This window comes from Abrus precatorius, unplaced genomic scaffold, assembly GCF_003935025.1.
Source record: "Abrus precatorius isolate BTA unplaced genomic scaffold, Abrus_2018 Scaffold7, whole genome shotgun sequence".
Taxonomy (NCBI): Eukaryota; Viridiplantae; Streptophyta; class Magnoliopsida; order Fabales; family Fabaceae; genus Abrus; species Abrus precatorius.
The window spans coordinates 29582569-29598889 of record NW_020874417.1 but is presented as its reverse complement, the minus strand read 5'-3'; the positions used below and the strand labels follow the sequence as shown (position 1 = coordinate 29598889).

Here is a 16321-nt window from a genome sequence, read left to right as displayed (position 1 = left end):
AAATGTGTGGGTTATCAGTATTAAGTTGAATTAAGCATATATTTAGTCCTCAGGAGTAATTCTTTTAGCAAAATTCTCTCCATAAGAAATACAATGAATGGATGCTTGGTAATGAGTGGACAGAGAAGGCACGCATGAAAAAAGTTGTTAAATATCTATATCTAAAAGGAAAATATCACATTGTGAAAAAAAAAAAAAAAAAGTTGATCATAAACTAAGAAAAGTATACCATTAAGTATATAGATCAGCTGATCAAGAGCTGTTTTAACTAAATTAGTCATTTTGAGTTAGTTTTTAAAGGCATGCATACCTTTCATAGTTCCTGTCATAATCAGGATCATTCTGGTCAACTTCACGATCCTGGAATATAACTTCCCCATTACTTTGCCTGAATCTACTAATTGGCTCCTTCTCCACCAGATGCTGATTAGGATCACGAATGAACTTTTCAACATCCGTAAAACTGTAAATTAAATTAGAAAATTCACACAACATATCTCTCTACGAATATAAAGTCTCACTAGATATTAAACAATTAAAATACAAAAAATGCATTCATAAGTAAACAACAACTTCACTAGAATAGTAGCAAGCAAATTTACAGCCCTTAATGTCATTGCAAGCCGTTCATCAGAGAAACCTCACCAGTTTCAGCTACGATTCAGTTACGATTGAGAAATTGCAATTTCCGAATTGGGGGCAAAGTGATGATGGGTTTTAGGACAACGGATGGAAATTCGACCAAGTATTTTCCGCGTCTTACTATTATCTAACATCCGTTTGCCTTAGACTTGCGAAAATTTAAAAACAAATATGAAAGAATAATCTAAAAGATACAATTGAATCACTTTTAAAATTATGAATATATTTTAGTATTAAACGTCTTTAATCTATAAATTTGCATTAAATTTTAATTTGTTTCTCTAAAAATGTAATTTTATTTTATTTTATTTTTATAAAAGGTTAGCAATTGTATCCTTGATAATTACATAGTTAACAAGTCAATTTCTATAGAGATACGACGGAGACTAAAAATATTGAATTTTAAAAATTCATGAACTAAAAATAAAAAAAAAACTAAAATTTTAATAAAATATAAAATCATACTTAAACCTATATTTAATACCACATCCAAAATATTTTTTTTGTCAACAGTAAACTGTTTTATTTGGATTTCACGAAACAACAGCTAAACATACTTGTTAAAGAGCACGTTTATCAAATAAAAAAAGAAAGCTTACACAAATAACATTTGCAAAACTTAAAAAATCGAAAACAAACTTACTATATTTTAATTACTAACTCTGGAGAAAAAGTCATTTCAAATTGATTATAAATGTAATCAATAATTATTTTAGTTAATTATATGAAATAAATTTCATATTTAAATATTGTAAGTAAAAGGTTACTTTAAAAAGTTATGTCATTCACATCATCTTAAAATTAATGTTACCGTAAAAAATGAGATTACTTATAACTTTGCATTTAAAACATTCAATTTTAGGAATAAAATAAAAAATGGAAGTTAACTAAAATAAATAAACTTTTAATCACAAACTCAAAAATTATACTTATCATAAAACGATATTTTCTTTGCCAAAATTATAATAAAAAATATAATTTAAATTAGCAAAACACTTGAACAGTAATGCAACCTCGTTTTCATCAATTATAATCTTAAAAATAATCCCTTGAATGCATTCTAACAGTTAAAATCTCCACTATTCTAAAAATTAATGGAATAAAATTTGATAAATGGTTGAGATTCATAGGTGTAGCAGTGAGATACAAGAGATACAAAGTTTTTTGTAATTTTTTTTTACTCCCTTGGTTAAAATTTGTTGCTCGACGAGGAGATAGGGAAAGCAGATTCCCATATGCATCCCCTATTCTGGTTCCTCTTCCCTTATCCTCTACCCCGCCAATATTGGGCCCTTGTAGTTGTCTTATTGTATGGAACACTATACAAAAAGACATAGAGGGGTAATAAATGAAAGAAAATAATCCACACGAAAAGACCCCTCTAAAATTTGATAATATATATGTAGATAATAAGGAAATGCATAAAAAGTAATGTTAGAACTGAGTCAAATATACAATTTCATATCCATAGTTATGTATTATACTATGATACATGAGGTAAAGTATAGCGATAGCAACTAGTGACTAGAGCTTGGAAAATTCCAGTTTCATCACACAGCATGAAAAGTTGCTGCAACCTGTAGGCAGATGACGGACTGAGCTCTTTAACTAAACCCCTAAAGCTATTGAGGGAGCTGTAGCCAAAACAAGAAAAACACAATATTGATTAACATTCATTCGATAAAAGGTGGCTTTACCAATGCTCCATTAGCATTACATATGCTAAGCTTGAGAAGCATTAAAGTAATAATTGTTTCACACTATAATTTACATGAAAAGCGTAAGGCTTATGATTCCATTATATGCGTTCACCCAATTTTAAGAAATGAAATTGATGAACTTCTCGCATAAATAGGAAACAATTACTCAGTCAAGCCGCATGACAGGTTAAGTAAAGCATACCTTCATCCAAGTCAAACACAAACTTCTTCAGCTCTGATTCCTCTGAAGAGGTCCTCAATTCACTCATTTTCATCAACAGTATATATGCTTTAAAAGCTCCTCACAAAAATAAAAGTGTCTACAAGGGACACAGCCATGGACTCATGGAAGATGCAATAAGCATCCTTGCAAAACCGAGATTGGAGGGATAGATCAATGTTGGTTAGTTTATCTATCAAAACCAAATCCACACCATCCAAACTCGGCCTATATGCCTGCACTCCAGTCAGCTAAAAGAAGTTTGGAGCCACAGCAGCTCATCATCATATATCATATACCTCCGGCTGATTGGGTGCAGGCATGGCCCATGCCCCTCACCGGGGCCGGGCCAATCCAAAACTTGCATCAGGTGGTGGCTGATGAGACTGCAGAATCAAGTACATAAAAGAGTACAATTAGATTCAATAGAAAGTGAAAAACTAAAGAATAATATATTTCACAAGCATTGGATACCCAAAATGAAGCAAAAAATTGACAAAACTCTATTGTAATAAGACACTTGTAAGATAATAATGCATCATTATCTTAGAAATAAATAAATAAATAAAATCTTTGAAAATATGGTATCACAACATGGCCAGTGTAGATAGAACTGATACGTTGAATTTACAACACATAGGGAAAATGTGCCACCCTCAAGTGCAAAAGGGGTGCTCAATATATCAGTCAAATCACACCAACCTCCAAGACTATACATAGATTAAAAAAAAAAAAATTCAAGTGTAATCTAAGAAAAAGTAAAACAAAAGAATTTTTAAATAGAATGATAATACATATATCTATCCCTGCAGTATCTGGAAAAATTGAAACAAGTCCTTACAGTTTAAATTTGTTTCAAGTTTTCTCAACGTTTCTAATGATTTGCCTTTCCACCATTTTTTATGTTTATGAATTTATTTGTTTAATTTTAGCAACCTCAAAATTTCCATTCATTAACAACCTATTATATCGTGACTTTGGTTGAACTTATCTTTGACAAGACTCAGCTTCAAAAGTTAAACTGCCGAGTGTGATGGAAATTAAATTAGTTAGTATTGAAGGTTTAGTAATCATAAGCTTGATATGTTGCTAATTTCATTACTTTAGTTTCATGTCATGGTTGATATCTTCATGTATATGTATATGGAGTATATGAAAATTGCACCAGAATGGTCTTTTATGCAAAACACAAGAGTGTACTCAGCAGTTTGCTCTTATTTAAAAAGGTTCAATTTGATCTTGTATCATTATTAAATAAAGCTTCAAATTTACTTTAACTAATCAAATGTACATTACTTGAATTAGCAGACAAGGAAAGGTAACTGCTTCACGGTTTTAGAGATACCCCTCTATTCTATTAGACAGCTGATTATGTGTTTATATAACTGCTATCAATTGACAAATTCCTTTTATGGTTTTGTACAACATCAAAGTTTATGTAACTAGAGCGTTACATACTGCTTTAGAATTGCTTCCTCTAGTTCATATAAGTAGTACAAAACATTCAGCAAGACATTAAGCCACTGACATAAAAGCAAAGGACCATCTTGAAAGTTTTAACATTGTATATGACTTGACCACTCATAAATTGGAGATTTTGATGGCTGTTTATACCTGTGCAAAGGGTTGGTGAACATGTTCATGGTGGATAAAAGGCATTCCAGGGCGCTGACAAGGATATTGAGACGAATGCAGATACATGGTTGACGAGGAGGGTGCACCAACTTGACTAGGATTAAATGGTGACATCATGGTCTCTGGATGTCCATATCCAATTCCAGCAGGTGTTGATTGTGCAGCCCATGGCCCAGGTATATGCTGTGGAAGAGGTCGCGGTTGGTGTTCAGTAGAAAGCTGGGGTCTATGAGCAGATCCAAGCTGTGGAAACTCAGTATTGTAATTCAATACTGCTGTATACATTGGCTGCACTGTGTATGATCCTCCATTGAATCCAAACCCAGGATCAAATCTTTGCATATACCTGCTATGAAGTTACAAATAAATTATTAGGTTAATCCACATCTCTCAGCTATTATACTTATTACTTTTGCTATCAGAAAGAATATGGTAAAATATGACACAACTACAATTTTAATCGATATATATGACAGACAAACACATAAAATCAGAATTCACTGTGATCCACGGTCCCAACATCAAAACAGTCGTAGCTGTCCTTAACCCAAACACTTAGATGCTTAAATATCAACCATGCATGCAGGATTGAAATGAATATATTATGCAAGAAGAAATTCAGACACTGGCCACCATTCAGAATTTATTAATACATGCAGGTCAATAGGTTAGTCACTTTGAAGTGTTTTCGGACTTTTCTAGCATATGTACTTGGAATAACGATTACTTCCCCTTCAGAGTATATTACAATCCCTTTCACTTATCTAGAAAAAAAAATTATGGTACAAAACGCTCAAAAAAACCACAAAAACAAAATCTAGACTTATAGCATTTTAGATATCTCTAAGAGTCTAAGTTCACAGCAGCATTAAATATAACAGACAATCACATGGTACACGGAGCAAGACCCAATAATAATGGAGAAAGAAAATTGAAAATTCAAATGTGATACTTCTAAACATAAAATAACATAGACATTATAAGTTCCATGGGACTTCAGCCAATCTGCAGAAAAGTCAACTGATAGTCACATATGTTATATAACAGACACAAACATATTTTCCCAGAATATAATCACTCACCACTACTACTTCACAATTATGCAGAAATATTTCACATTGATCCTACAATAATTTAATAGACTTAACTATGTTTTAGGTTCCTATAAATGTTATTTTTTAAATTGGTCCTTAAAAAAATTATTAGTATTTAGTCTCTAAAATTATAAAGGGGTCAAAATTTAGTCCATGTCATTCACAAGTTGTTACTATTTAATTCCTGAAAGAGACTAATTTTTTACCACTGCTAGACTATATCCAGTAAATGTGCACGGAATACTAACATCTATGCTAAATGCAGGTTCAAATGCCTTGAACAATTAAAATCAGGAATGAGAAGTGATGCTGTTGGAATTTGAGAGCAGTTTTATTCAGAAGCAAACACGAATGTTGAAGAAGAAAATATTCACCGCACTATAGTGGCAGGTTATCTCATAGGAGAGAGAGAGAGAGAGAGAGAGAGAGAAAGAGAGAGAATAGATTAACACCAGATATTCTGTCTACATTACATAGCTAAAGCAAAAATGAACATGAGATATTAATAGAGTATATAAAATTCTAATCAAGGTAACAATGACATTGTCAAGTTATTCATGCCTGCAAACTCAAACAGTTTATTTTGAGAAAGAGAAACAAGACAACAAAGTCACAAATTTTAGCAGACAAGTGCTTGACGAAATAACATTGTAAAGGAACATGTACCTATCATAGCTCCTGTCATAATCAGGATCCTTGCGGTCAACCTCACGGTCACGGAATATGGCCACCCTATTACTTTGCCGGTTCCTACCAACTGGCTCCTTCTCTGTCCTACTTCTAGCCCTACTGGTATTTGTTGAAGGCTCAATCAACCCCCTACTGGTATTTGTCGAAGGCTCAATCAGCCCCCTACTGGAACTGACATCAGATACAGAAGTAGATTTATCTTCCACCCTAGAAACGCCCAATGAACCATGCAATGAATTATCCAGCTGCCTTGACTCACATTCTGGCTTCCCACCTACAGTAACACCATTGTTGCTTGAACTAAAAATCCTAGCTCGAGCCCTATTATATTCTTCTTTTCTCTCTTCCACACTCTTTGAGTTACTATTCTTCACTGAGTTTGAATTTGCATTGCTAAGAACCTGGTTCCGCTTCTGCGGCCTTTGTTTGATTGCAACCTTCATGACAGCATTGTTTTCCGATGATAACTTTACTGGAATGTCTGCAAGGCGAATAACTGGAAGCTTACATTCAGAGGTTTTGCGAACAATAATTCTTGAGCCAGACCCATCTGGCAAACTATTATCCAGTAAAACCATTGACGGCAATGAGTAGTGCTGAGCCACTCGGTGTGCAGCCAGCCTTAAATAGGATGTAGGAAGCTGCTTAAATTCAAGCTGCTGTTGATTAGGATCGCGGATGAAATTCTCAACATCTTGCTCCATTCTCAAAACTGAATAAATTAAATTAGAAATCAATCAATTAAAAAATACCATTCTATGAATGTAAACCTTCATTGGATCTAAACAAATAAAGTACAAATAATGCATTCATAAGTGCATAACAAATTCAATACAAAAAGTAGCAGAAAATATACAAACTAGCAGCTTGGTTGATTTTTCATATGAAATGAGGGAGGGAGAGGGGGGGTGGATGTATTTCATCACAATCATAGCAGTTGATTTTTCAATAAATGATTATAAGTATGACCCCTTACTTTTCTCTCTAAAGTGAATCTCTCACTTGAGAAGCACCAAATCCTTTCATATTATAGCTAAACTAGAAAGTAGAGAGAGTACACTATTTTCTCTAATCAAACCACGAGAAAATTATGAGTAATCGAACCTAAATCAACACCTTTATTAGAATTTAGGAGTCTGCATACACATAGCACAGAAACAGAAAACGTCCAAGACATTCGGAGCCTATGATAATTTAGCAATTTCTCTCAGACTTGCAATAAAAACATAAAGATGACACGAACAGGAGCTTCCTTTGATTAATTGATGCAGAGACAGATAAACCTACTTGAAAGGCGTTCGCGAGGGTTCTGAATCGCTTCGCGAAGGAACTGATCAACCTGGTTGATGACGTCATCGGATAACTTGTCGCCACCGGAGGGAGGAAGAGGAGGTGGTGGCGGCGGCGGCGGACAATCGTCAGCGCGCCCGTGAGGCATGGAATCTTTGTTGGAGGAGAGGATGAGGTTCAAGCGGTTCATGGACTCGTCCAAATCGGCGACCTCCCATGACTCCGGGGCTCCCAGATCCTCTGCAGAGCCCTCCATGGAAAAACTGCAAAGAGAAGAAAGGGATTCTTGAGGGTTAAAGAATCGAACCTGGTTCTGAAACCGTGGAGTTTAGCGTGTCGAATTTCATCAGAAGCTTCGGCTTTAGGGTTAGGGTTAGGAATTGGAATTTTGGAATTGGGGGCAAAGTGATTGAGAAGGTGCGAATGCGAAGCAAGATAGGGTTTGACGACGACGATGGAGGTTGCTTACACCGTCTCCCACGTGTCCCCCGCTTCTAATAGTGGGCTAAAATTTTTATCTTTTTTTTTATATACCTTTTTATTTTAACTTATACAAACTTCTCCTTATAAAAGAAAATTTCTCAAATTTTTCTTCAATTAGTTTATATTTATATTTTTCTAATGAGGCAGTTAGGTTTTTTTTTTTTATCAAAATGTTTATGTCTTTAGTTAAAATATTAATATCTGAAAATTTAATTAAGCGTCAAAGATTAATAAAAATTATCAAAATTAGTATTATGTTCTCTTAAATTTATTTTCAAATTCAATTAGATAAAAAAATTTATTAATCATTTAACTTGTATTTTTGTATTACATTTATCCTTGTGTCAACTTTATCAATGTTGTGTGTAAGTTTGCAATTGTAGTTTACCAATAAACAGTAGTTAGGCTTGCAATGGTTAGTAGAGTGTGAATCAAGTAAAGCATCTAGTCGAAAATTGGGCATTAAGAAATACTTTCAACAACCCTTAATTTTAAAAAGTTTATTTTCAGTAATTATTGAAATTAATGGTTTTTTGTTCATTACGTGTGCATTTTTTTAAAAGTAAACATTTAAAAACATATTACATGATTATTTTAATGTAATAAAATTTTAAAAAGTAGGTATTTTAAATTAAGACTAAATAAAATTTTGTTTAATACAAAAGATGTTATGTCACTTAAAAAAAAAAAAACTAACTCATGTTTTTTTATTACAAATGTGGAAATTTTACCGCTATGAAGATTTATATTTTGTATACAAAAGTTAGTTAGTTAAGAGGTTTCTCTCGATACTAGATTGTGGTTAACGTTTTTTTTTTTTTTTCAATTTTACCGACTAAAACAAGATATGCAATTGACAATTCAACACAAATTAATTGAATTTCTGAGTGCAGTTTATTCCTTGGTGAAAACAATTTTAAGACACAATTGCCTATAAAAATAAGCGTTTCTTTTCAATATCCGAAAACAATAAAATAACTAGTGTAGTAATATTAAAATTGCTCAATTTTTTTTATTTTATTTTTCAGAAAAGATATTTTTTGCTTGTGACATGATTTGAAAAAAAATTGCGATAAAGAATAGACAAAGAGATAAAAAAAAATTGTCAAAAGATGAAAAAAAAATATAGTTAAGGACACCAAAAAGAATGACTACGGGGACATGGAGCCCAAATTTCCTGCAAGTTAGTGTTCACGGCATAACAATGGCCCTGGGCTCAATGTGAGCAAGACTATTAGTTAGGCCCAAGTGTCATTATACACCCAAGAGGCACGTGGAGCTCACGTGAACCTAATAGCAATTTATCCGAAAGAAAAAAAAAACTAACAGTTTTCAACTAAAAAAAGAGCAAACTTAAAAGAAATTATTTGCTTTCTGTTTTTAAAAATATTTTTCTCTTTTTTTAAATAAAATAAAATTTATTTATTAAAATGAGTTCTTAAAAAACTTTAAAAAATATTTGTTGTTTTCAATTTTTAAAATTAAAATTAATAGTAGTTTTAAGTGTTTTGTTTTTTTTTATCTTAAAAAAAATCTAAAAAATAAACTAACAAACAAGTTAAATTCATGTTTTGGAGCCTAAAATATTACTACTGTAATATGCAGAAAGAAAATAAGTTGAATTCAGATATGATTTACGTCATGCTTCTTAAAAATGGAAGGGTGAGCTGATTCATGCGGTATGGCATGATAAAGTGATGATGGGAGTGACATGCATTGATTTTGACTTTTATCAACACTGTATAACGGCATGTTTCTTCTTGTTTTCGTAATGGACTAAATTATTTACTTCAATTTTTATGTACTGTAAATCTAAAACTTTTATATTATTAATTATGATAACAAAATTAATATTCTTATTGATATTATAATTCTGGATTAAAGAATCTATAATTCAATCCTTCGTTACTGTGAATTTGATTTCTGCTGACATATCGACGATTCAGTCAAATCAATCAAGAATAAAAAATAAATGCGAACAGAACACATTAATTTGCACATTGCCACTTGGTCAGACTGAACATCACCGTCACACTCAACAGCCATTATCATGTTTTAGAAAAAAAAATCATTTCTTTTGAAAAATCATTGAAATAGGAAAAAAAAATTATGATGAGTCGATCTCAGGCTTAATGACCTTAATAATTTTTTTTAATTATTTATTACTAAAAAAATAAAAAATGTATTAAAAAATAGTGTATAAAACTTGTAACATAAATTCTATTTTTCATATTAATTATGATTAAAATATGTAAATAGATATATTTATTTATAATTAAAAAATAAATTTAGATAATTACAAAAAATAGTTATATTCAAAATTGAAAGTATTAAAATTGACAGCACTAATATATATTAAAATTGTTGTACTAAATATTTTAGTTTATAAATAATTGCAATAAAAAATATAATTAATATTAGTTAATTATGATGAAATATTATTTACATAATTATTTATATAATTTGATTTATAGAGTGATACTAATAATGTGAGGTAAGATTATTTTTTTAAAAAATTAAAATTTTAAAGAAATAAGAAAATTGGTTATCTAATATAAATTTTTAGAGAGATATAAATTAGTTGAGATAGATTATTTATAATTATATAATTTAATTTAGAAAAAAAAAATTTGAATGTGGAATATAAATTTTAGAGTGATTGTAATTAGTTTAGGTTAATTATTGATAATTATATAATTTAATAAATGATGATCAATAAATAATTTAAAACAAACAACTTGTTAATTAGTGTTGTTAATGTATGATATAAGATCTATAATGGAAAGTACTACAAAATTTTTAATGTTTATAGTTTTTAATTAATATACTAATTTATTTTGATGTATTAAGTTAAAAAAAAAAACTTGTTAAATTTAGAAAAAAATCCATAAAATATTCAAATTAAGTAATGAACAAATAACTAATTTATTTAGTAAAATTTTTTAAAATTAGTTATGAATAATTGTATTTGATTTTATTTGTATTAGAATGATTAAAATGATATAAATAAATTTTTTATTTGAATTCTGTGATGAAGTAAGAACATATTGTGGTATTATACTTGATGCATGTTATGTTATATTTTATATTTGGACCAGATGATCCTTCAGTATTACGCTTACAGAATATTCATGTGCCTGAACATATTTGGAATAGTCGGGATCATCCTATTTTGAAGGTTAGGAAGAGTCAATTTATTTCAGCTGATTTGGATGGTGTTCCAGAAGAGATCCTTCCACATTTAGAGCTTGCAGGATTTACTGCGATTGCTCACTTATGTCAGTTCCCATTAGACCTACTGTTGATCACTGCATTAGTAGAGAGATAGAGGCCAGAGACACACACTTTTCACTTGCCTCCAGGCGAGTATATAATCACTTTGCATGATATATATGTGTTGTTAGGTTTATGGATTGACGAAAGACCTGCAATAGTACCTATTGAAGGTAATTATGCTGATATTGTTAAGGAGACCCTAGGGATTAGACCATCACGTGCAGATTTTGTTGGTATCTTCTTGAAGACGAGTTGGCTAGACCAATATTTTACCCATGTGGCAATGCATGCACAGAATCCTTTATAGATCACCCAATTTGCTAGGACTTATATGTTGCGATTGATTGGGGGGTTTTATGTTGAGTGATCACTCCAGCAGTAGAGTCTTAGTGATGCACTTACCTTTACTTCAGGATTTTGCTGTCACTGGTGAATACAGTTGGAGTCTGCAGTATTGGGTTTTTTGTATAGAGAGTTATGTATGACCACCAACATTGATTAGTATGACCACTAGTTCTTGCTATATCATATCGCCTCACTTGATGCGAAGATGCTTCCTCTTGATTTTTCTGCATTTTTAGCATTAGTTTTGAACAAAATCTCTTACCATGGTTCAAGTCATTCATTGCGTCCTCTCCACGCTTCACAAAATATTCAACCATTCGTCCACAAGTGCATTTGACCAAAGCAGTTATAGGTAAGTTTCTTGCTCCCTTCAATACCTTGTTAATAGCCTCTGACAAATTTGTGGTCATATGTCCATAACGGCGTCCATCGACGTCATGACTCAAAGCTCACTTTTCCTTTAATATGTTGTCGATCCACCTCTGTATTTCTGGTGACTCAGTGCGGAATCTTCTCAACTTCTCTTCAAATACAAGCTTCGAAGGTATATATGCTGCAATGTACAAATACTACATGACTTCACAATTCAAATAAATATAAAGTAAGAGGAAGCTAAATATGAATTAAATCATGTTACCAAATTTTATCAGTTGTTTTTTCAATTCAATGTTCTTGAATCTATGGTTGAAATTGCTTGCAATATGACGAATGCAGTAAATATGGTATGCATTAGGAGATTGTCATCCAATATGTGAGTTTGAAGCAACACTTTTGATGCTTTGATGCCTATCAGATATTAAACATATTTCTATCTTGCTTGTTACGTTGACACAAATCATTGCCAAAAACTATTCTCATGTTGACAGAGTCTCCCATTCAACAATGGCAAATGTAAGTGGTAGGACACAATTATTCCCATCTTGTATTGTTGCAATCAACAATGTGTGACAATACTTACCATATAAAAATGTTCTATCTATTTGAACAATAGGTTTGCAAAAGTTGAATGCTTCCTTACATTGATGAAAACACCAAAACAATCGCTCAAATACTCTAAATATGTTGTCCTCCTGATGTCTAACAACAAATGGCTTCGTTTCAATCTTATAAATAGAAGCTGGAGCATGAAATTGCATGTACTCTAACCATCTTGACAATATAACATATGATTCATCCTAGTCACCAAATATTTTTACAATCGCCTTTTGTTTCGCCTTCCAAACTTTTTTGTATGAAATTTTATATTCAAATTGAGTTGTCATCCTTTCTTGAATTAGACTTATAAGCAATTATGGTTCAAGATTAACCATACCTACACAAAACAAAAACAAAAATTGAACTAAGTATCTTTATAGAGAAAAGAAATCACGAAATAAGATATTATTCAAAACTTACCAATTATGCATGAAGAAATCAAATCCGAATCTAGTTTGGTATGGTTTTGAGATATTGTAGGGTTAAAACATGTATGCTTACCCCCACACCTTTTTATTTTCCACTTTATTGAATTCTTAAACAATGATGATCTTATTCTTCATGGACAACCATTGTTATGGTTTAAACACCTCACATGCAACTTTGTTAGTTTTGACTCAACAACAAAATAATTCTAATGTATTCTCATTATATGTTGTTTTAAGGCATTTTTAACTTCATCTTTTGAGTCAAATAACAAACCCACATGTAACGGATCTTCAATAACCCATCAATTATCTTCAATAATTTCTTTTGCTTCAATTTCTTGGTCTGAGTGGTCCCAATTAATAGATTTGTAGTGTGGGCTTACATTCCAAAAAGGTATTTCACCTACAACTACATTTAAACATACAATATTCATTATTAAAATAAAATAAACAATTTAATCAATATACTTTTTAAATGTTACCTCCAATATTTTCTTGTTGTAAATTTAAGTTTGAATCAAAATCACCATCGATGTCTATATCTGACAAGCTGTCTAACGGAATATGTCCTTCATCAATATCATTTGTCTTATCATCACTATTGACTTCATCATCTTCATTTTCATAATTGCATAGATCTTCACATCCTTCAAAATACAAACACTTATTCAATGTGTTGTCACTAAAAAAAATTTAAAAATAAATTATAATAATATAATTTATACCTTCTGTAACATTTATATTGACCATTTCCATAGAGTTAGGCAGTGACATTAATAAGCTTAAGTTCAACATATTCGACCCACCTCTTGAACTCTCACCAAATGCAATATCCACATATAATTTAATAAGACTTGTAATACTTTGTTGTTGATACGTACTAATCATACAATCAATGTCTTCATCATCACATATATCCAATGCATTGTATTGTTTAGCGCTTCAATCAATCATAAAACGAGAAATTATTCTAGATATGACATGATTATTACTAAGATTCAACTTGTTATGAATCTTTTTTTTAAAATTCATATAACTTATCCCTCTTCTTATCTTTATCATTTTTTTGTTACCTTCAAATATCACACCTTCGTTTCCAACAACAATTTTTTCATTCCAATATACAATAATAATAATCTCATTCATCCTGCATTTATAAAAAAAAGCATATCAATAATTATTTACAATTATATTTATTAATATAAATAATATAAATAAATTATTTGTAACACACAAACGTATTATTATTTTTCACATCATTTTATATTATAAAAATATTATATTTTTAATACATATTCCACATATATATAATAAAATATTCACAACAAATATAACATTATTTTTTTAATTAAATAATTTTATATTAAATATCTACTAAACTTTTATATTTTTTTATTAAAATTATCTAAAATGTTAATTTTTAATTTCAATATACACAAAAATATATTTATTAAATATTCATAAATTTTAACTATTTCTATTTATAATAATTAAAACTTTTTAATAACAAAAATATTAGAAAAAGTTTCAAAATTTACTAACCTTCCAATCTTCAGTTCAAACGTTCGTTTATGAGTCCCTTTCAATTTCACTTTCACGGTGATTTAGATTTGGACATTTCAAACATTATATAGGAAAATTTGCCTGGATAAAAGGTTGTAGTGTAAAGGGAGAGACCAATGGGTAAAAGGACGTTCGTATGAAATATAGGCAAAATTACATGTTTTTCGTCTCAAATGCAGGCGAAATGAGTGCCCTTTTCGTCTCATTTGTGGGTGAAATAATTAGATTCAAATATGTATTCAGATCCTATGCTTTCGTCTTGAATTGAGACGAATTACTAGTATTTTGACACCTGTCGATTGTTTCGCCTCTCATATATACGAATTAAGTGACAGATGTCAACATGTAGAGTATTTCATCACTCTTTTAGACGAAATGATTAAATTTAAAATAAAAAAATTAATTTTGTCTGATTGATATACGAAATACATGCTGACGTGACAAAAAAAAACCTAAACAGAAAATAAGTTTTAATTTTATTTTATTTTGATAATTATTTTGTAAAAAAGTTTTATTTTAATCATTAAGCCGTAGATCTTCTTTTCATATGTGAGATTATATATTATGCCACTTTAATATTTAATTTTTTTTTTGTTATGAAACGTCATTTTTATGTTACTCTTTTATTATCAATTTACATAAAAACAAAATAAAATAATATTTGCCAAATAAAATTAAAGTCAAGGTTATAAAATCACTGACACTTATTTTAAATATTGAAATGAGAGTTTATTTTTAGAGTAATAACTTTTTAACAAGTATTAAAAAATATGTTATCACATAAAAGTTACATAATTTAGATTTAGTTTTTATAAAATATTTTGTTAAATATAATTTTTATTTTTTATAAATCATTATTTTTAATTTTTTAGTAAATATAATATGTTAAAATACTGTTAAATATTAGCTTTTGATTATACTATGTTAGTTAAAATGACTAAAAATAGATAATTTAAACAATATAAACTATATTATAATAATATTTTATAGATATTAATTTTTAATTGTACAACTTTTATAAAAAATTAAAAAATTAAATAAATAAAAATAAATAATTCTTTTAACATATATCTAAGGACACATAATAATAATATATACATTTTTTTTATCTCTTATTAGTTGTCACTTTATACTCATGCACTGACTAATTATTTCATAAAAAAGATTGTTTTCACTAAAACAGTTATAATATAATAGTTGGTAAAAACTATTCTTATTTATTTATTTATTTTTATTGTTTTAAAGTAATAAATAATTTAAAACAAAATAAAAAAATATATCAAATAATAACTAATGTACACATTATATCAATAAATTTGTATCATGGTATTAAAAGTTATAATATTTAAAGCAAAAAAAAAAGGTTATAATATTTAACAAAAAAATAGTTTTTATTAATTTCTTATCGTTCATCAATAGACATATGTTGAAAAAATAACTTAAAAAATATAATTATTATTAAAAAATTATAACATTCACCTTTATTAATACAATAAATTTTCTGATATCTAGGACATGTTAGAAAAATAGATATAATAACTGCTTAATACAAATAAATATTGTACTTGCATCAATACATGCACCATTTTAATTGTATAATTAATTTTTTCCATTATATGTATGTTCTTACATTTTAATTCTCTGGATTATACAAATGTAAAATATGTAAGATTGAAAAAGTTCAACAATCACTTTTCTAAAATACAGATTAGAATTTGTCAATTTCTTAAAATTTAAATTTAATTAAAATATATTGATTGGGTACGTGTTTTCATTTAATCATATATTATTATATCAATAAAGATAATTATTTTTTATAATAATTAATAAAAAATCATATCTATGATATATTATACTTAGTTGTCAATGTAACAATGTTCACGTTGACAATGCACTAAAATTCAACTCTTTATCATTTGTTCTTTGTATTAAGTCATTTTCCTTAGGAAAAAAAGAAGAAGAAAAATCTAAACTTTTTAC

General features: G+C 29.4%; 1 protein-coding gene across 4 annotated transcripts; it reads right to left on the bottom strand.

Annotated features, from left to right (window-relative positions):
• Positions 1-1705: 1705 nt before the first annotated feature.
• On the bottom strand, positions 1706-7773 carry LOC113870989 (R3H domain-containing protein 2-like). Of its 4 annotated transcripts, none has more exons than XR_003505729.1 (5): positions 7269-7770; positions 5958-6693; positions 4177-4543; positions 2545-2948; positions 1827-2276 (listed from the first exon to the last, which is right to left on the bottom strand). XR_003505729.1 is itself a non-coding variant. In XM_027507622.1 (4 exons), exons 1-4 carry the CDS (start codon positions 7525-7527, stop codon positions 2898-2900), a joined length of 1416 nt encoding a protein of 471 aa, XP_027363423.1. In that variant the 5' UTR covers positions 7528-7748; the 3' UTR covers positions 1706-2897. The 4 variants fall into 4 exon arrangements, 2 of the variants coding, with proteins under 2 accessions (XP_027363423.1, XP_027363424.1); XR_003505730.1 differs by having other exon boundaries at positions 1827-1945; positions 7269-7748; XM_027507622.1 differs by having other exon boundaries at positions 1706-2948; positions 4177-4546; positions 7269-7748.
• Between the last annotated feature and the right edge of the window lie 8548 nt (positions 7774-16321).

What these genes read in the sequence shown, in the direction of transcription:
- LOC113870989 (XM_027507622.1), bottom strand. Translation starts at nt 7,527, where the DNA reads ATGGAGGGCTCTGCAGAGGATCTGGGAGCCCCGGAGTCATGGGAGGTC. An exon ending in CCCTCGCGAACGCCTTTCAA is followed by an intron (nt 6,694 to 7,268) that starts GTAGGTTTATCT and finishes TAATTTATTCAG; the next exon opens with TTTTGAGAATGGAGCAAGAT. An exon ending in TTCACCAACCCTTTGCACAG is followed by an intron (nt 2,949 to 4,176) that starts GTATAAACAGCC and finishes TTGATTCTGCAG; the next exon opens with TCTCATCAGCCACCACCTGA.